Here is a 22613-nt window from a genome sequence, read left to right as displayed (position 1 = left end):
TTGGCCATTCAGCCTGCGTGGTATTTATGAGCAACACTTTATTTTCACAATCTTAGAACACTTACAATAAACAATAATGATAATCATTTTCAAAACACTTGCTGAATTTCAAAATATTTTCCCAGAGAATAATGTTTGCTGCTCTCTGTTTTGGTATGTGCCTTTGAGTCAGTATGTTGCATCAAACTTGGAAAGGTAAGAGGTTTCTGCTCATGACACTGAACAGTAAATCTGGAGCATTAGCCTCTTAGATCTTGAAATAATATTTACTATTGTAATACACATGGTTTTATAAGCTATTTTAGAAAGTAATTTAGAATATGAAGGAAAGTATATAACCTTTTTTTTTTTTCAGCTCAGCTGTGAAATTACAACTGCATTCTCACTCTAACTACATAAATAACACCTTTCTCTGTCAGTTCTGGGATGCACAAATCCTTCCTCTCCATAAAATTTACCAACCTAATAAATACTGACCTAGAATCAGCAATTTTGGTATTTACTAGGGACTCCAACTGAATTCATAAATCAACATAATACCTAAGTGGGCAGTACTACAATCATTTTATATATTCTGTATAACTATTTCACATAGTATTATTTAATGGTCAGAAACGTTACACATTTAGCTGGCAAGTTTCTCCTTTAGCATTTAATAAATGCCACACTTTTACATAAGAAATTGTATTTCAATCTAATGTTTATATTTTGACTGCACCTAAAATGTGCTTATTGTAGCATACTGCATCAATAAATGAACAATTATTTTTCAGTGGCATGTAAAATACGTAGTGATGTCAGCAGCATTAAATTCTAGTGCCAAGTAGGGAAACAGTTAAATGTAGTTTAACTATAAAATTAATATTATACTAATTTTAATAAAAGGAAAAGATTTACCTTATTATTTTTAGTTCAGACATGCAGTCATGTGCAAGGTAATTCAATACCCACTGTATAAAATATGAACTATGAAAATGTTTTACAGATGTTTTTAATCAGCTTCCTTTGTTTAACATTAGACGCTAACCTCCAGAAGATACATACAAGCTGCACATCCTACAGGTAATGCTATCCAGATGGGATGTTTTCCCTGAACATCATGCTTAATAACATAAGGAATAAGGAATAACATAAGGAATATGCTGTGAAGAAAAAGCACCTTGGCAAAAAATTTCTAATGTCATTTCACATTCAGTGGCACGACACATCTTTTCCAGTTTGCCTCCAGTACACTTATGGAAAACTCCCAAAGCATACAGCATAAAAACGTCTTGATTTCAGACAGCTTTATGTTGACTGCTCAGCTCTAGCAAATACTAAATACAGTAGTGATATCATCTTAATTATTAACTCCTTCCTTTAGCTAAATTGTACAATTTTCTGGCTGTTAGATCTTATTCCTGCAGCCCTGTCCCATACTGAAATTTCTCAGTCAACACCAATTTCATCAGGACGATGATGCTGTGATGTGTGAAGCAAGTACATCTTGGAAACAAAAAATAAGCTTTCCTTGCCTGGATGCTGGTTGACAGAGAGGAATCTTAAATTTATTAAGCATCTTAAATTTATTATTCAGGCATGAGTAAAAAGTTACGCTAGTTCAGAGCAAAGGTAACAAATAGAGGCTCCAGCTAAGGCATTGCAGTGAAGTGGTAAAAGCATTCCTTGTGTTCCCTCACCAGAAGATTTGTTTGATGAACATCACTATTTCAGTATCTCATTCAAGTACCTACTTCAAAAGGGAAAAGCCCCTAAATGCCCACACAGCTCCACAGGCTCTTGCAGAAGGATACCACGTAGTTCTTTGCTCTGATGACTTGAGCAAAGGAAGGTGATAAAACCTTCCTTTAACTGCTCCAGAGAGACAACTCAGGCAAGAAACCATAATTCAGTATAAGGATTTATCCCATATCTATAAACATCTCATTGCTCCTCAAGTGGAACATGGAAGGAATTTAAGAACCTATATTTTTTGCCAGGGATGGCCACTGTATTTTATAGGCATGTCTGAAATTGTATACCACAGTGACATCATTTTAGCAGGACTGAAATGCTCGGGGCAGGTTTGTCACCTAATGACTTTCACCCTGGCAGGACGTAGTCCTCAACCTATCCCCAATCTACACCAACAGCACCCAGCTCTGCAAAGAATTCAACAGTCACCTCAGTTAAGAACATATAGACTTGGGCAAAAACAGTCTCTTTTGTGTTAGCTCCTGTGGACCAGAGCCCTCGCCAAAAAGACGGGTTCAGTTCCATCCTCCAGCCACCGGAGTTTCAAACCTGACTCACAGCCCCCAAGGTAGGGCTTGAGCCTGGTGCCATATGTGGGGCTGTGGATGGAGACCTACATCCCTCTCCTGACCCTATGTTTGCACGCAAGGAATGGAAATTCCCAGAATCATAGAATCATTAAAGTTGGAAGAGACCTCCAAGATCATCTGGTCCAACCATCCCATCTGCTGGATCTGAATGAGAGTAAGAGTGAGAATGACCCCACACACTGGTACTCAGGGTAACTCGGTTAAGGCAAAGTAGCTCAAGGTTAATACTCCTACAGCTAGAACAGCTTATGCGTGGCATTTTATGGCTGATTACCTGAAAACATGGGAGCAAGGTGGTAATTGGAGCAGCAATTACAGAAAAAAAACAGGCAAATCTACAGGTTTAACTTAATGGCCATGACTTATCATCACTCATGACTTTCCCTCTCAAAAATATCTGAATACTTATGTTCAAGTGAACAAAAATATGCTCATTTATGCAACAAATATGTTAGATACTCAAAGATAAGAGGAGATTTCCATCCACTACAACAACTCTCTCAGGAACTTGGGTCTACGTATGGGTGCCATCAACTCAGTCTGAAAGGCACCACGGCTAGTTAAAAGAGATTTGGCCTTGACACAACAGAGATGCTGCTTTTCCTCCTACCACTACAGAGCACCCTTGAATTCTGTCACCTATTTGTAATCATAAGAGAATGATAACTGCTTGTTTTAAAGGGCTGGGGGAAGGCTTTGCTTAGTAACAACAGCAGTAATACATATAAAGAAAGAAGAAACCCGAGAATAAAGTCACAGTTCAACACACGCTTTTACTTCAGAGGTTTGCAATGAGAATTTCGGGGGCAAAATTCAGTGGGAGATTGACACCACCAATTGTGTGTGTTTACACAGGCCAGGTGTCTAAGCTTTCATTAGAGGCAGTGGAAATCTAGCCAAAGTAGTAAGGAGAGTCTAGGGGCTCCTCAAGTGACTTACAGTAGATGTTTACAAAGTCAAGTTGCCATGATGCATGCATAGAGGCTAAATCCAGACCTGGATCCTGTCTTTCTGTCTGTCTGCATTAGGAAACATGTATACCTCTCTTGCTAACCAGCACACAAAGCACCTAATTCCAAATACATTTCCAAAAACCCATCTACCAAATTTATGTTGTAATCATCTGCCTAAACTGGAAAAAAAAAAAAAAAATTAAAAAATCCACAAATAAATGAATCTGGGATCACAGGAAAAGACTGTGACACAAAAATATGAATTCAGAGAATAAACAACGGCTGTGGGAAACTACATTTTCCACCATTAGGCAACTAGATCTTCCCAAAAAGAGTCCTGACCACTGTAAGAGTAGATGTGTTCACTGTCTCTGCAAAAAGGCAGGGATATCTACAATAAATTCAGCAGAGATCATTCAGTTTGAATGCATGCAATTGCTAGTCTACAGTCAGTAAAACAGACAGAAAATCTGTAATTCAGTGATCTTGACTTGACTGAAGACTGCCTTATGGGGTCCGCATTCCTGTGCACTACCTGGCTGTGAGTTACAGCACACCTAACGACTGAAATCCAATTAATACTAATAAAAACATTTCCTGTGTCTGAGAACGGTAGCAGCTCCTGCATAAGAACACAGTTGTGTCTCCCATATTTATATTACTAACGCATTTGGAAGCTTAATAAAAATTTAGATTTGAAAGGGATTGTGACAGGTTAAGATTAACATCCTCCCACCGCAATTGCTTAGAAGTAGGGAACTGGCAAGACGTAGGCCATTTTTCAACTAGACGGGCATGTTTCTACTGACAGTGACAGAAACATTTCCACAAAATAGCCTCCTGCTGTCTCCAACACTAATGAAATGCACTGCATACAAGTGCGTAACGACACGCCATTTCCCTCAGCGCACGAGATGTAAGCTTTGTGTTAACCATCCTCCATAACTGCTCCATATCTAACACTTTTGGGCAACATTAAGTCTCTGCTAGAGCTGAAGAGCCTAGCTGCTTTCACGACAAAACAAAACAAAACCAGTTATCTGATAAAGAAGGATGTGATATGGGAATCCAACTTGACCTATCGTATCTCTTACGCATCTTTTGTATGCACAAGGTCTGCAGGAGTGGAAGTTACCAGACCTAAGAACACGGAATATTCTATTCCTGTTTACCAAAACAGGTGTGTAGACATTTTCACGACCATAAATACACATATTATGCAAACAAAATGCATAATGGTGAGATGTCCACCTTTCATTACCAGGATTTTGAGCAGCTGTTCCAGTCATGCATAGTACTACAAGCAAGTACACAATTTAGACAACCCTATCACACTAGACCATTGTTACATCAAAATGTCTCAATTGAGAGCCGTGTGACTTTCTTAAGTTGAAATTCTGATTTCTTCAAAGACGTTAAATTCAATGATTAATCTTTTTTTTTCCACCAATTTATTAGTATTAGTATATAGTTATTCAATATTTGTATCATAGAGGCCAACAACAATATGCTACTGATATTTATGGGTCAGTGGTATAAAAGGATGGCCATCACACAATCGTGAAAAAGAAGGAGGTTGTGACAAAGTGGGTGACATTGGTAGTAGGGTGATGGCTAGACCAGAAGATCTTGAAGATCTTTTCCAACCTTAATGATTCTCTGATTCTATGATTCTATACGGCTTGCAATCCAGGATGACGGGTAGTAAATGACAGATAGGCACACATAATGTGCAACGTAATAACAAGTTTCAGAAATTCAGCTACCACGGCTAGTTTTTGTAGGTATTAGAATAGATGGTAATTTCAGGAAGAGTTTGAAGGAGGACAATATTTTCTTTTTGTAATTGAAGTGCTTTTTTCATAAGGATGTATAGGAGTAATACTTCATGATATTCACATTTATTTTAACAGTTACGTTATGATTGACAGTATTTTTGAAATGGAGCTGGAGTCAACAATTCATGGTAGCAGAGAATTGTAACAAACTTTATCCATGCAAACAAATAATATTGATGCAGCAAGTATTTTTTTTGGGAAAATAAAGAACATTCTTTTTTTATATTTAACTTGCTCAGGTTAAGTTTTGTCTAAAGTGACTTTTTCAAAAATTGTCCTAATATAAGAAAGTAGCTCTCCTTAAACACTAAAATATTTTTCTTCATTTATAATTAATATCAAAAGATTGTATGTGCTAAGAAAAAAAAAATACATCACTTGATCAGACTACCAATAGGTATTTCTAATGGTGACTCATATAACCTGCTCACAAAAAACTTTGCTGAATTCAATATAGTATTATATTAGTACAAAAGGTTTAAATCTGCAAAAGATTTCAAATTTATTTTTGTTATATTTTGTAAATAAGGAAGCTAAGCACTAATAAGAATAAATTACCATTAAAAATAAGTAAACCAAAATAGTCAAGCTTTTATGAGACATTCCAGCTACAGCTGAAGGAAAAGATTTTAAAAATTAAGTTGAATTTTTGAGCTATAAATAATCACTATTAAATATTATTTTGTATTACATGCACATGTGAAATATATGATATATTTAATCATGAACACTGGTCAGTACTATTAAATGAAATAGTTTTCCATTGGAAAAATCCTATTCATTGAAACAAACAATTCTGGATACAGACACTCAGGACCTTTCACAGGTCCGTGGTTAAGATCAGAGAGAGACATAATGACATTAAACGAAGTATTCACCAGTCCTATATTATGGCACTTGGCATATGGGGGATGCAGTTTGGGGTTTAAGTAATGAGCTGAGGCTTCAATATTGGTCTTTCCTCTCCAACTATTGGCTAGATCAGGTTCCTCATCTCAGTAGATTTTTACAAAAATGTTAAAAGCTTATAGTTCTGTTCTGATGCAAAAGTCAAGCAAATGTCAAAACCTCTAAACTTTTCAGGAGATGGAATTCTTGTTTTCCAGCCAGACATAGTAATAATGGGCATCTCTGAGCAGGACATGAACCCTTTTAACGCTTGAGCAAGAACCAGAATTTTAAACTTGCAGTGTTTGATTGAGTTCAAAATTAGGCATCATTTGAAACTAACGTTAGTATAATAGAAATGCCACCACCTTCTATTGTAACCGCTCCCATTCATAGAGATTTGAGGGAGTTTCCTAAATACATGCCTAAATATTGGAAAAGGACCAAAATGAACACAAAGGAAATTCAAGTACTAAAAGCTATACTGAAGCAATCTGAAAGGCTTGCTTTAAACCTGTTAAAGGAAGGAAATTCACAGTTAAGACTGAAAATCCTGGCTGAAACTCCAGCCTTCAAATACGCATACTGCTTTGCAGAAATAAAAAAGAGTAGGCAAACTATAGAAATCAAGACCATAGTGTCAGACTGGATTTCCAGTTTTAACTATGATTTGTGACGTATTAGAGAACACTTTATTTCATTCTGTTTCCATAAAGTTGTAGCTTTGAGATGGGCAGGCCAAGAATGGTGAAACTATCTGCGCATTTATTACAGAAGCAAGATCACTTCCTCACTTGAGATAGTGAACAGATTTCTTGCCACAGGCCCATTAAAAAAAAAAAAAAAAAAAAAAAAAAGGAAAAGGAAGCAATACTTCCCGAATTCATAGAACTAGATTTAGCAACAGCATCTTTCCCAGAATAAATTTCTTAGTCGTGCTAGTATTTCCCACGGGAATATCAATTCAAGATATTCTGTGCAAGCACTTCAAAGCAACTGTTGATAGCTTACACCAAAATTTGAGGAGGCATTTATTCATAAGTCTTCTCAACATGGGACTTGATTCAACAAATAATTGTACTTGTAAGTGTGGGTATATATATGTATCTATATACATATAGAGAGATTTAAGAGCATTCATGAACAAAGGCTGAAATCAATTCAGTATCAGAGGTATGGCTCAGATGACCTTTTGAGGCTTCTTGCAGCACAGTTCTTCTGCAAAGTTCAGGATCGAAATTCCAGAGCAATCAGGGTAAAAATGTGTCATTAACCAAAAGGAAATGCTCCGCTCGTAACTGGTGTGCCACAAACTCAATGTGTGGAGAGGCAGGAGGATTGGCCTGGGTCACACAGACACAGGACAGGCAGACTAAGTCCTAAGGCAGGTGTCAAAACTTCTGCACAATTTTAGACAAGTCATTTAGCTCACTTTTCACGTGTGAAGAGGAATGAAAGTGAAATCCTTTCAGGACTAGCTTGAGGATTAACCAGTTATTATTTCAAAAGTGCTTTGAAGACAACAGGTGCCGAGTAAAAATGCTGAGTATTAGCGGGATGACTAATAAAAATCGTTAGTTACAAGGAGCAAGAATCAAAGGCGAAGGGGGGTACCACAGAAATCCAAGACATCTGGGGAGGAGGATCGGTGTAATAAAACAAAAACAAACCAAACCCGTGTTATTTGGCAGTCCCACATGCAAACCACTTGAACTCTACACTTCTGGAGTTTATGTCATCATTGAGCCACCACCTTCCCACTTTGAGAAAACTGCAGTTTAGAGAAGTATTATTTTTAAGCAAAATGCACAGCTGTACATAGCAGCTATTCAACAAAAAACCTACCAGAAAGCCAAGGACACTGCTGGAGTTTTCTTCTTTCCCCCAGAAATAAATATACATACTCCATCATTCCTAAGAGGGGATGTAGGAAATCACAAATACTCCTGAAGACTTCAGGAACCTCTGGTATATTTGAATAATGCAAATGTAGTGCATATTAAAAAAAGAAATGATACACACTTTTAAAATATTTAATACCACCCTCCATAAATCCCACAAACCCTCTCATTAATGGTTATGGTATGATTAATGTTTGTACCGGGCCATTTTAATTAGTTAAACAATTCGGAGTTCTACCTTAAAAAGTAGGTTTGTGAAACTGCAGTAGTTGCAGAATATTTTACTCCTGGGCTTGATAAAACACTAAACCAGAAACTGCTTTAAAATAACTGCCTGCCACAGCACTTTTAGCCAATTTTTGCACCTGGTGCTGAGAGAAAAAGCCAAGTGAACTTTCACTCACTTGTTGCATGTCAGCTTCAATGTGATGTCTTTCTTCTGTTGTGTTTGGGTTTCTAACTGGAAGAGACAAGTAAGCTAAACTAGCAGCCAATCAATTCGTAAATTCTAAGAATGCAATAAAATTTGATACCAATAAATCTTTTCTTTTAACAGCCAGAAGAGATTAACAAAGTTATTTGAAATTTTATCCTCTTCTGTTCTTTCAAAAGGATGATTACCTGACAATCCCATTGAATCAAACAGCAAAATTAAAAGAGACACAATTAAGCTTGTATATACATAGGAACAGGATACGCATTTATGCATATCCCTAGTAGGTCCTCCATTATTTATTAGCCTTGGTGTATTTTTCTTCCTCTTACAATAAAAGTTATTACACCTTTGGATTGTCAAATAAAAATCCAATTGGCTGAGACATAGACCATCAATATAAAATAACTTTGCACAGCTTCCCTCTCAGCTATAACTAGTCAACTTTTTTCAGCTCTGCCATTTATTTATTTCATGACATTGGGAAAATCCACTTAGTCTTCCTTGTACTTTAATTTCTCATCAGAAAAGTGATCCTTTTTTTTTTTTTTTTCCTAATATGGAATGATGATGGCAGAATGTAAGACGAAAATGACGAGCACTGTGAAAGTATATTCCAAAATCACAGATTACAAAATATGGAGCTACTGAGTATTGTAAGAAGGGTTGCTAGGAAAAGGGTCTTGTGAGTATATTGTATTTGATATATTAACATCAGGCTGTGTATCACTATATAAGTACTCACTATTAATCTCATTCTATACATGTATATAATATATATATATGCATGTACATACATGTACGCAAGTAGGTGACAATGCAACGATGCATGCATTCAGACTTGCATGTGTAGAGTGATGTCCATAGATGAAACATTTGTTATGAGACTTTCCATTTTGCCATGGATTCTTGACTGGGATGTAAAAACTGTCTGTCCCTTTCTTCTTGCTCGTGTGTTCTCCTTCCCGGTGACGCCTATAGCAATGTTCCACCTTTTGCATCATTATCCACCTACTTTATCTGGCCTCATCAGAGAATCAGTTTATGAACAACTTTTCTGCTGATTATTATTCAATTTCTCGATTATATCCCTGTCAGCAGTACTTAATGTCTTGCAAACCTACTTCCCAAACTGATTCTCCAAACCTGAGAAGGTTTGGAGAGGTTCAGTGCACGAACCACAGCTTTCAAAGCTTTCAAATCTCCTTGTCTCTCATTGTGTGCATTCCTTTTCTCTTGCTAGAGAACACTTCAAGAAAGGGTCATGGGATCTTCTTCCAAACTTCTTCCACTACAAGTTTGTTTTCATCTTTATTTCACTTCTTTAAACAACTCTTTAGGAACCTTACACTTCCTATTCGTCATTTGCAATCATAGTTCCTCTTTTAGCTCCTTACTTTTTTCTGCTACAACAGATAATATATGCATTCCCACAAAGTTGCATCTAGTTTTCCTTCCTGAACACCTTCCCTTGTCATAAATCTCTGGCCTTTTTCCCAACTCTGACCCACCTCAGTACATGCATCATATCCTGCCTACTTAGTTTTCGATTTTTCATTGCTCCCTGGCACTTTTGCTCACAGCGTACAGATGTCCTCAGCCTATGCTCTTTTCTAAAGAACCCATATCTCAATGCAAACTGTCTCTCCAAATCTTTTCCCATTTGTTTCTCTCTCTTCATCTGTAAAAAAAAAAAAAAAGAGAACATGCAGTTTTCAGCTAATGCACAGACTTCCCCTCTTCTAACTCTGTCTTGGATCAGCTCCAACCCAACTTTTCATAAATCCCCTTCCTTGAAACTATTCATATATGGGACACTACATGTCTCTTCCAGGCCAGAGAGCTGGGTTTCCAAAGTCTTTATTTTCTCTGAGTTTTTCTTTTTTTTTTTTTCTTTTTTTTTCTTTTTTTTTTTTTAATCAGAGAAGTTTCAGTTATCCTCCTGCTTTTTGGAAGCTTCAAGACTTTTGTCATAGGATGACTTGTGTCATAAGGGGACTTTCATCTGTAACTTTTAGGTGGGAGCTACCTGGCTAAACAGGGATCCATGAGACAGTCACCCAAGGCATCCTTTATAGTCACTAGAGACAAATCACCATTCTGCAACCAAACTCACCTCATTCTGAAAATAAATGCCTGAAAGAAGTCAAATAAATAATATCCTACAAGTACCCTTTCTCTCTGTTGACTGATTATTCCTCTGATAAACACTACGACTGGCTGACGTGAATATAAATTACTGATAGCCAACTTGGCAGCATAGTATCCAATATGCCATTTACACACAGAGAAGTGCAACGCCTTTACCCAAGATATAAGAAAATGGACAGCCTAACTTACAGCTTAAATGTTCCAATTCAAAGGAACAGTGTATGAAAACAGGTATTTTAGTTTGGGAATATATAAGTATATATATATACTACCATATGTAGTCCACTGTACTTAAAAGCAGTGTTGAAAATAATTCAGTGGAAGAGGATTGGCTGTAAAGCCTATACTTTTTGAGAGGACCATCCCTATGTCAATTGCTACAGAGCTCCTGCAATGTTTTCTCAAATTTATTTCCTTTTAGCTCCCCTCTGACCAAGCCACTTCCTCCATGACCTCACGCTAAACTGTCTCGTACCTGTCACAGTGCTTTTTTAAACACCAATTATTTTTTCTTCAATTTTCAGTCTTAACAGAACAAGATTGCACAGTTGATAGCTCTAGAAGAAAGACGACATCCCTGGAGGGAAAGCTTCAGCCTAAAACAGCGAAATCTGGAGAATAAAGTTTACCAAAGTTTATATAAAGGGAAAGTTTTTATGGACACATTCAGACCTGCTAGGGAATTGGGTAAGAATCAACTGTTTCCTCAAAAGGAGGCCATTGTCTAGGTGGGTATTTGGTGAATTGTCACTGCCGCCTGGTTTCCTGAGAAGGCAACGTAGTGAATGTGAGCAAATTTAAAATACTTATGCTTTGGTGCAGAAAGATGGGGTTTTGGTTCACTTATAGGAAAAGTCATGAAAAGAAAAAGGTGAAGTATTAAAATCAAGGATCAAGGATAAGCTTACAATGCATTTTCTCCACCTGAATATTTTTCACTTTTCCGTAGAACCCATCAATAAAGCTTAAACATTCCTTTATACTTTTAGATACAGCTACACAAAATTCATACGCTCCACCTTATATGACAAAAAATATTCAGTTAACACATAGTAAAATCACAGGTATGGGAGGTAAAGCATACATTTTACTCTGTCAGATGTCACCTCTGTCAGGAATGGGTTACAATGCATACTTTGATTTCTGCATTTATTTGCAGCAAGTCTGAGATAAGAAAAGATTGTTCGTGCTAGTTGTTGTGTATAACTCCTTTTCTGTCCACTCAAGGACTGTGCTGCCATCAATACTCCTATCAGGTTGAACTCGTGGCTTGAAGATAAAAGAACACTGAAATAAAACGCGTTTGATATCCCCCACAATTAAATAAATACTGATCTAACGGTTTCTGCTGTTATCGCTGTTTTTGTTGGCCAGTGACACTTACAGACACAAAGGAGTTGTATTTGCCAAAACTAAAGCTCTGAAATATTAAGAAAACAAATTTGCAGCACTTCAAGAAGTAAAATAGCTTTTGCCAAATTTTCCAATAGTGCCGTACTATTTGTCATTCCAAAGTAAAAATTTTTCGATCCTTGGTAACAGCTTTGCCTTCAATTCTTGTTTTCTTTTTAAGACCAAGAGAAGCAGAGGATTTTGACAAAGGTGCAGAAAATCAGTATTAGCTGTTATCTATTAATAACAAAGTGCAGTATTAGAAAACTCAAGAACTCTGAACACTAGGTGTCAGTGTAAGAAATGGAAAAATATCAAAAACCTGTTGTTTCCAATCAGGTGGATTAGCTAAGAAACCAGAACCAGCTGTGACCACATTTCCTTGTAACTGCATAACACTGTTAACAAGCCAATCTTCCTAAAAAAAAGTTATTCCGAAACTATCAGGTTTGCTTGAAATCAGATAAGGTGATTTAAAAACTACAATGAATTTGCTCTGTTAAACACTCTGAGATGACCTTTACATTCTATGAGTTACATTTAGAGACCATGCAGAATTTAACACTACTCTTCTTCTGCCACAGACATCCACAAATCAGTTTGTGCCATTTGCAACTTTAAGTTTTCGGTTTTGTTTGAAAAAATCAATGAAGAACAAAAAAACAAACAATAGAGACAGTGCTGTCATAAAGGTGGTGGAAGTCATCAAAGTCACGTCACTTCAAAAATGCAGATTTTATATGGACGGCTGAATGTTAAATCACTGCATTAGGAGAGGAATCATAGAATATCCTGAGTTGGAAGGGACCCACGAGGACCACTGAGTCCAACTCTGGGTCCCGAAAGCACTACCCAAAAAAATCAGACCATGCGTCTGACAGCGTTGTCCAAATGCTTTTTGAACTCACATCATCACATCCTGGAAGTGCTGATGTATCTCCCCTGACAAAAAAAGGTAATTTCTCATGATTATCTCAGGTACAGATAAATACGTTTGCCTCTGTTTGTTCAGATGAATCCGCTCAGGATCACCAAGGAAAAGCAGAAGGAATGTTACCATCCTATCACTGACAGTTAACATATTTGGACAACTATTTGAAATAAAACAAGCAAAATGATAAATATAGTAGTAAAAATCCCTCACTTATTTGACTCTGAAGCAGATTTCAAAGATGCACAGACGCTTTTCAAAATTAACCTGAGGTCCATCTTCCTAATCAAATACTCATGTATTAAGACTACTGATAAATTTCAGATTCTTTTCATTTAGAGTTTCACACTAACTGTTGCCAGAATTGGAAGACGAGACGAGGTGGGTCTTCGTATAGATTTTACAGGTTCATACAATATTCATTTTATATCACATATATAAAATATACCTATACCAAGTACAGGGGAGAAAGAAACCCTTTTCTGTTTTCTGTTTGACTTTTTTTTGACTTGAGTTTTCTGTTTGACTTCTGAAACTTGGGACATAATTAGGATTTTTCCATGGACAGAAAGATTGCTCCTTCATTCCAATCCAGAAACAGCTAAATGATTTGAGACATTTTTTTAGTCCGTGTCAAAAATACTCTTGGCAAAAGCATGTTAAATCAGAGCAAAACCATTGACAAAACATTGATTTAACAGAGTACATCATATTGTGTAATAACAATCTACTGCTTACTTACTCAGCCAAGATTTTGACAGCTATCAATCTATACTATACTCCTAACATATATAAAAATTAAATAGATCTATTTGTATTTTGGAAACTCAGTCTGGGATCAGCTTATCAGGTTATTTGTAAAAGCCCCAGAAGCCAAGGCAATTGAGTACATACACATTTAGGAATGCAATTGATTCCAAAGACCCATGAGTGAAATGTCTTACATATTTAATTCCTCTTGCTAAACAGCCTAAATAGGAATCCATTGTGTTGGGGATGTAAAAAGCAGACCTGCTTATAGAGACATATAGATGCCTATATATGAACAACACATAAATCTATGTGGTTGGTATCAAAAGCCCAAAGACTGATACAGAAAATCAGGAAACACCAGGATTGTGGCTGCCTGCACTACCTTCATTCTTTTTATTTTACAAGCACTATAAGACAATCTTTAACCATTGATCAAATTGCTTTTTCCATTCAATCTAGTCAACAGTTTGCTTTTTTTTCTCTTCATTATTGAACATGTGGCTACAATTATGTGAACATAATTATTCATTTCCTTCTGGTTTTTTTTTCCTTTTTTTTTTTCCTATAGGATTCTTAATATTAGTACCTTAGTCTTTCACAGACGTTAACATTTTCTCAGCCTCCAAGTGAAAAGCAGAGGCATTATCTGTACTTTGGGACCAAAAAAAAATAATATCAAAATGCTCAAAAGAAACCATATTTTCCCTTCCTGAAATCTGTTTCCTCATTTACAATGCCCATGCTATCTTCTGAAATAAATAAGGCATGAAGACTATACAACACAGACTCAGGACCAGAACAGGTGCATCATATGCACCAAATAAATAAGGTGGCTGCTTTGTAGAAAAAGTACTTTATAGCCATAACAAGAGTTATGACTATAAGAGTTAAGATGGTTCAGACTACCCTAAGAACACATTGTACCACAATATGAACATACAGCTAAAAACAAATATATAATGATTTATACCACTTCACAGCTTAGTTTTCCTGAAAGTGAATGCAGGCTAAACATTTAAAAAATTCTGACAGCTTCACACAGCTGGAAGAACAACATTGGATAAATGATTTGAGTCTTAGGCTTCACTCTTTAGATCAGTGAGATCCATCCCAGATGCTGAGCCGCAGCTCCACATCACCAGGTAAAAAGCAGTTCTGTCTATTTTGTCAACTATGGGGAAGAAAGACTTATGGGAAAGAAAATACCTGATCAAGTGCTCTCATCCTAAGAAAAGGCACAGAGTTCAGAACCACAGACTGAGACTCCTTAGACTATTCCCAACTGTGTATTTGCTCCTGAAGTACAACAAAGATCTCTGCTCAAAAGCAAGCTTGCTATGCCTCTGGTACTAAGCAGTTCCTGCTATATTAGATTATTTATTCTTTCTTTTTCAATAGCTTCCTGAACTTGTAGTGACTGTCCTAGAGGAGTAGCTCCAAATTTGCCCTCTACTGTTTGGCTTGGTGGAATGTGGAAATTCCGAAAAGTAGCATCTCAACTCTTTTCTGGGGAAAGAAAATAAAATTATTAAATGAAGTAGATTCTATGCCTTATAATAAATATATCTGAATAAGGTGAACAAGCAACAGCAAATGTTAAGTAGAAAACTCAGAACACTGCTTTTCGTGTACATTATTGATGAAGAAAGAACAAGTTTTCATAAGAAGTCAATAAAACGTTCATCATTAACAATTCATAATTTCTGTAAAATATGTCCTTTAGAACTATTTTCTGATAACTTAATATATTAAAAATGAAATACTGTCCATTTTCTCAAGTAAACTAAAATCAAGTCCTACCAATCAAGAAGTAGAAAAGGAAAAAAATATGTATTTTTAACAAGAAATTGAGAAAACAGTCTTGTGCCTGAATGTGGGACCTTCTAAACCAGTGCCTTCCTCACCCCCAAATGACACATTCCCACAGACCTTGTTTGGTACAACAGTAAGAGTATTTGATCTCTAGAATGGCAGCGAATAGGTTGAGTCTATTCAATTTTTTTTAAATCTTATGAAAAAAATGTATACTCAGAACTACAAAACCTATTCTACTAGTCTGTAAATTGAACTTTTTTTTTTTTTTAAAGGAGCCATTGTTTTTAGCCATGCAAAAATCTTTCAAAAAAATTAAACAATATAAAACTTCCAAAATCAAGTTTGGGAATTGCAGCCACAGCAATTAACGTGAAAGACGCAATTTACAACAGAAAAGAAAAAATATATATTCCTACCAATGCACTACCATAATGTAAATGATAACCACATTTAAAGGATGTAAATGCACACATAACAATTAAAAACTACTTACTAGAGATAAAGTCCCTTCTCTTTTCCATCACACGTGAGAACTACTAACAAATGCACATTGCTAGCACTCAGGGAATTTTTTGTATTACAGACTTATTTTCCAGTTTGATTTCTTCCAGGGCAGGTGTGCCACGTGTTTGCTGCAAATGCACGTATGTTGTTTAATTTACTCTACAGTAGGAGAAGAATGAATGGTGGAAGGATTTTTCCCAGATGGCTTATGTGAACTCCTTTATCCCATTCATGTAAACACACAGCGTGTTCCGGTTTGCTGAGTTGTATATACACCCTATGACTTAGTACAAAGTCTGAATGTTTAGTTAGCCAGAAGATTGTTTCCATCCTGTGATTCATTAGGTCCCTACGGTACCCTCAACTTCCTTTATTTTGTACAATCACAAATTATATTAGTTTGTCTTATTTTGATAACCCCTCTAATTAATGTCCTGCACAGGAAACTTTATTACTGTTTTAAAACAGACTCATAAAACAAGGACTTTTCCCGTTACTGGGGTGGCATAAGTGACAGTTGCATATAACTTTGTGATCAAGAGTGAACAGTGCTTCACACTGCTTGTTTATATCAGTGGGCAATTGCTGTTAATGAATGTGCTGTTTTCAATTCTTTCTTTTTAAAATGGAATGTCAGAAATTCTACAATTACACATATAAGGTTACAAGTGTAACAGCTCAAAAACACAGTAAACAAACCTGAAACTATATGATCTGAGAACAGCACAGAGGCTGAGTGATTAAAATCCAGTTTGCAAATGAATAATGAGTGCAATTCAGGTTTTAAAAAAAAGTTGTAGGAGTATGACATAAAGAACAAAAAAATACCTTTCCTTGTTTCTGTTTAAATCCTCATTGTTTCCTACTTCTCTCTCACACTGCTAGTGCCTTTTTCTCTGGACAGGCAAGTGAAGGTGTTTTCCCTCTTCCTCCTTTCTAAAAAAAAATGCTTAAGGGAGGCAGCACTCAAGCTGGGAAGGAAAGACAGCACATCATATTTGTGCAGAAAAGGTTTGGCCCTTTGAGATCACAAAATTCACACCAATCATGTTACAGCACTTCACGTTTCATATCACTAAACCCGTCCTTACACTTGCTCTGCATTTTCACCTTCCCTTTTTCCAGTTGTGGTAAATGACTACTTAGTCTTTAAGACCCTACTATAAAAAACAACTTACTCTGCATTTATTATGGACTTACTAAGGACTTGATGTACTGCTGAATCTCTGCAACTCACTGTAGGCGTTCCATCCATGAATTACTGCCAGGGGCTTAAAAAATCTAAGTCTCCCAGCATCAATTATCCACCTGTTAACTTGTATTCTGTGCTTCGGTACAGACCAAAGGACTGATTCTCAATCAAGTACACTGCCTGTGTAAAAGGCAATTAATTTTCAACAGTAATAAACCTGAAACAAATAAAAGTGACCTGTGTCTATATGCAGTGCTCATATATGAATATTTAAAACATGAAAGCTAAAACAAATTCAAAAGGAAGCAGGAGTGGAATATTAGTAATTATTAGATAGCAGTACAAGTTATATGAAATCAAAGTCTTCCACAGGGAGACAAGGACAAAAGACAGGAGAAAAAACAACAACAAAAAACAGATATCATGTACAACATGATTTGGGGCAACTGAAGTCCCTTTGATACTATTGCATTCTAAAAAAGCCAGCTGAGTAGGTTTGACTTAAATCATTTGACATCAGTTGAAGAGATCAGAGTCCTTCTCTTAGCAGACACACTTCAGCTGACAGGGAGTAAACCACAGCTCCATTAACATGAATTCTGTCATTCATGACAGTCTCAGTGATGACTTATCACAGTTTTCAAAGAATTCCAGTGGAGAAAACATTTAAAGGATGTAGTCCAAGGCTGCTGCAATGTGCTGTGGCAGTCTTTCATGGATAGATAAGGTTACTTAGCAGTACTTGGGACTTCTGAGTTCTGCAGTTGATAAGCACATTTATATTTTTGGTGTGTATATGTGTAATTTTTCATGTCCCTTTAGTGAACTCTTTGCTACTGCTAAAATGTCTTCCACTGGGGGAAAACAAATCTACTCTCTTCTCAGAAGCCATCCAATACATCAGAAACAAAACATAGTGGACTGAAATTCAGATCTAGTGCTAAACTGAATTCTTGAAGGCAGGTTTCTGTAGTACTACTACCATAGTCAGCATGTCTAAAGAATTAACTGCTGGTAGTTGACTGATAATAAACAGCCAGCTAGTATGCTCCCATCACAAGGCAGATAACTCCTTAACAGCCTTTGATTTATGTAGCACATCATCATCTTATCGTCCATCAGCCTTCAAACAGGACATCTGAAGCACCACCATGGAGCTATGACCCTAGCACGAGGGGATGAGATAACTTTGGTTTTTAATAGCAGTATAATATTACTACATTTTCCATTGATTCAGCCCAGCTTTCATACAACACATAGTTAAAGAGGAATTCTTAAGAATTTCGTTTTTTTTTTTTAAACCAACTTTACCAAAATGAAAAAGGACAATACAATGTGCAACTAAAAGAGCTTGTTCCACTTTGAATGGTAAATTGTTTAAGGACTTGTCCCCTGCTGATTAATATATTTTTCAATTCCCTGTTGAACCCTTTTTTGTAGGCGCAATTTGCTTTGCAACAAAGACATGTACTACTTGCACCTATCCATAAAGGACATTATAACTTTGATTGGAAACTCTAGTCTTAGCACATATAAATACAGTTTAAGGGTTAATATTAAGGCATCTATAAATACATACATATCAGTTATTGAACAATTACTTGAGTTTGAACTAAAACTTAAATTCATTGTGTGAAATTATGCCTGAACAAAATATGTACAGACCTTTTTCATTCTACTGGGTTTTTGTTTTTATATTGCTTGATATGATCAAAGTTTTGCTATTTGCATAACTAAAATATATGCAAAGAAATTCAAACTCATTTTAGTATTCTGACGCAAATTAGATGCAATTAATCTCTCAACATTTATGCCTATCTCCAAGATATTCAAACCCCAGACAACCGCTAAAGGATCCCTTTATTAGACAGCTGAGGAAATAAATTCCTCAAGAGGTGATTCATCTCATCTAATGCAGAAACTAATTTTAGGATGATGTGAATCACCCTCTGGAGATATTCGTTTCCTTCTATGCAGTGCTATATAATTCTAGCAGAATTTAACTTACGGAAAGCCATGTACAACCTATTACATATTGTTCAAAACAGAAAAAGATTGATCATAAAACGTGATGCAGACTAAGAGAAGTCTGCTTTTCAAGAATTTGACTTGTTAGTGCAGTCATCTGCTATAGCAGCCGAACTTCATAAAGTATATAATGGGTTGAAATAGTGACCATATAAATCTGTCCAAATCGGCCCCTGATTTAATAGAGATCAGATCGAATTTGAAAATAGGAAGCTAGAACTATAAACCTCAGAGATATCAAAAGTCAACCAATCAAAGGTAATCAAGCTGGCAACTTATTTTTGAATTCAGAAGCTCAAATCTGGACTTAATCAACAAGTATGCTCTCTTCTTACAAATGTTTACTATGAAAGATGTGTGCAACGTGCCAGCTTTACTTCAGGCATAAAAGTAATTTCTACAGTTTAGCCTTATACATGTATTATGAATGACAAAATGGACATGAATTTTGAGAAGAAGTCATTAAATTACATAATGAGAACTATGTAGTCCATTAACATGAATAATATGGCAAAAACTAGGCAGTAAGCAATAAATTTCCATCTGCAGCCAGATTCAATTACAAAACTAGCTTTTTTTCTAGTGATGTATATACCCACACCAACACGGACCTCTAAAGTGAAAATTCAGTATAAATACACCAGAACAGCTCAACAAGGATGTGCAGTTATAAAGGATGCCAAATGTGCAAAAATCCCTATCAGAAGTCCAGAGTATGTAAAAAGCCCGTGATTTAAGAGTTCCGGCATGCGAATGTCAGAGGTCAAAACAATGAGCTATTAAAGATACTTTCACTTCCTCAGAAACAAAGTGCTGTCTTGGGCTCGGAGGTGAAAGGTTAGAAAAGCTGTTTATCTGCCGCTCTGTTCCCATTCTTCCTTCTGTCAGGAAATCCTACATGCTCCTACGCCACGCTCAGGGTTAACCCTGGGTCATGGGCATTCCCGCAGTAACTGCCCGGCGTTGATTTAAGTGCGAAGACCACATGGCTGCAGGTTGCATTTCCTCAAAATGCACATCTCGCTGTAAAGTTCTGCTGAGCCCTGGTGGAAGGTAAAAGCACAGATGCTTCACCACATTATTGCTAAAGGAAGAGCGAAGCCACAGCCATCGGTTTTCATAATTTATTATTTGGTCATTATAGCTAGGATAAAAAAATCCAGATATCTGCCCTGGAGCAGCATGCTTAACCAGCGGGAAACCTGTGGAGAGGGGGAGAGGTTGTTCCTTCCCCTTTTCAGGGCAGGACCAGGCAGAGGGATAGGAGCATAACAAGCAAAGGATCCACAGCACAAAGATGCTGGGTGATGCAGGGAAAGGGATACGCACTGCTGGGCTGCGGAGCTGTGAACACAAAGCAGCTACAGAGAGCTGGAAGGGCCCCCGAAGTGTCTGCTGCAACGCAGGAAGCCACCAAACGGCTGCTGGATTAAGTGCAAAGCTGAAGGAAAGCACCTGCCTGCAGGCAAAGAGTGGGCAGGGAGAGGTTTATTTATAATCGCCTCTGTCTGTGGTCTGCCCCATTCTGAATTTTCTCAGTTTACAGAAGTTATACGTCTCGTTAATGTTGTTAACAAACCTACCTTGAAATTTAAAAAACCTGTCTGATTGTTGAAGGAGCTCGTTATAAAGAAAACGTCTAGGAACTCGTGGCTCAACACTCCAGCTGATCCAAAGAATCATCAAATATAAATACTAGTTACAATACCTATTAGCATTATTTGCATACACTAGTTCCATACAACGTGAATACCAACTCATACATACTGGTAATTTCATTTGAAGAAACACCATAAGAAGAAACCCAACATCGTTACACTTCCCAAGCTGCAGGTGACACAAAGGAGCACACCTTTATGCACACAATGTCAGACAGCAGATTTGTGCCACAGTGTAAAATGCTAACGTTCATTTCTCAGAAAATGTTTTTGATCCTAAATTAAAAACCATGATTTTAGGTTTACTATTACTGACAGGTTCAAAACTACCTCATTTTTTTTCCACTTTTTTTTTTTTCAGTAATTTTAGATTATTTATACAACACTTCCATTGGCTTTCAATAAAGAAAAATATTTACTACTTACAAATTATTTTTGACAGAAATCAAAACATTCAATAGCAAAAATATTTAAACATAAATATTAAGCAAATAATAATGCATTAACACAAATACTAAAACATAAAAATTACCAAAGAAATCTTGAGATGACTATGTAGGCTTTTCTTTTTAAGAACTTGAAGTATTTTTTACGGAATAAAAATACATCAGCTTTATTCCCAGTGTTAGGTGGGTTTGCAGATATCAGAGAAATACAGTGTATAACCATAATCAAAGCGTGCCCTCTCTATCTGAAAGCTTAGGAGTAGCTTCTTCAGATTATCGTAGACAAAACATCACCCCCAGTTTCTGTATTTTATTTGTTTCTAAAACCAGAACAATCTGTTATTAGTCATTTGATCATTAAAATTTTATGTTTTTCCAAGGAGTTTTAGAGCAGAGACTATTGTAGCAGTTATGTTCTTACCAGATTTATCAGCTGAGTGTGGACGATATCTTCCACCAATATTGCAGACTCATGGAGCGGCCTGCGAGCATCTCCTAAGGAAAACCTGAAAGAAATAAATGTATTGCAAGGTTATGAAAATGAGTTAAATAGAAACAAAGTAGGTGGTCTCAAAATAAAAAACATCTGAATAAGAACAACAAGCTTAATACACCTGTATACCATATGGAAATGGATCATTGCCTGTGCTGCAAGGAATATAAATCAAAGTGAGTAATCTGATTGTAGCAACAAAAGAGCTGCAAGAATGTATTTGAAAGTACATAATGAAAAAAGCTGAAAACTGCAGGAGAAAGGAGGAAAATCCAGTTCATTAAGGAAAACGTATACAAAAAACGGGAGTAGGCAAAGCTGTAGCATGGGTTCTACTAGCAGCCTATATTTGCATCCCCCTTCACCTACAAAATTACCAAATAACAATGTTAAAAGGTAAAACATTATCAGGTATTTTATCGCAAATCTAAATGTTAGTGACAAGATAAGGAAAGAACTACTAGAATCGAGGGTAAACATTTTTTACGTAATAATATATGAGAGGCTCTTACAGTCTGCCTTGCAAGATTAAATGACACGAGGTCATGAAGAGATGATAGTGTTCATACGGTATCACAAACAAAAGGCAAAGCAATTGGAATAGGGATCATAAAATGAGGAATTGTGATGACAAGCTTTTTGTAAGACTATCTTCACCAAGAAATAACAGAACTTGCTCTCTACACCTGCCTTCACTGCTAGTCACTCAGCTAGAGCTGGGGTAGCTCTTTTGCTCTAAAATGGGTAGTGGCCATTGCCATTACCAGCTTTTTGGTAAAGACTGTAGGCACTGCATAAAGCCTTCTGTCTCACTCCAGAGCCTGTGCTTTTCCCATACAGTGCCCCCAAAGTCCTACAAAACCATTCATCTTCAGTGTGGGTGGTGTGCTTCAGGTCCAGATCCAGGGCACTT

The 22613-nt window shown here is 36.6% G+C and overlaps 1 protein-coding gene across 4 annotated transcripts in view; it reads right to left on the bottom strand.

The window, feature by feature from the left end:
• Positions 1-22613, bottom strand: part of SUPT3H (SPT3 homolog, SAGA and STAGA complex component) — a 278028-nt gene that overhangs the window by 116123 nt on the left and 139292 nt on the right. For all 4 annotated transcript variants that reach the window (XM_066995060.1, XM_066995059.1, XM_013184490.3 and 1 more), the window contains exon 3: positions 21629-21713. In XM_066995060.1, coding sequence (XP_066851161.1) covers positions 21629-21713 — 85 coding nt within the window. The remainder of the gene's footprint in view (positions 1-21628; positions 21714-22613) is intronic.

This window comes from Anser cygnoides, chromosome 3 (assembly GCF_040182565.1).
Source record: "Anser cygnoides isolate HZ-2024a breed goose chromosome 3, Taihu_goose_T2T_genome, whole genome shotgun sequence".
Lineage (NCBI taxonomy): Eukaryota > Metazoa > Chordata > Aves > Anseriformes > Anatidae > Anser > Anser cygnoides.
Note: the sequence above shows the minus strand (reverse complement) of the source record. Positions and strands in the feature narration are given on the sequence as shown.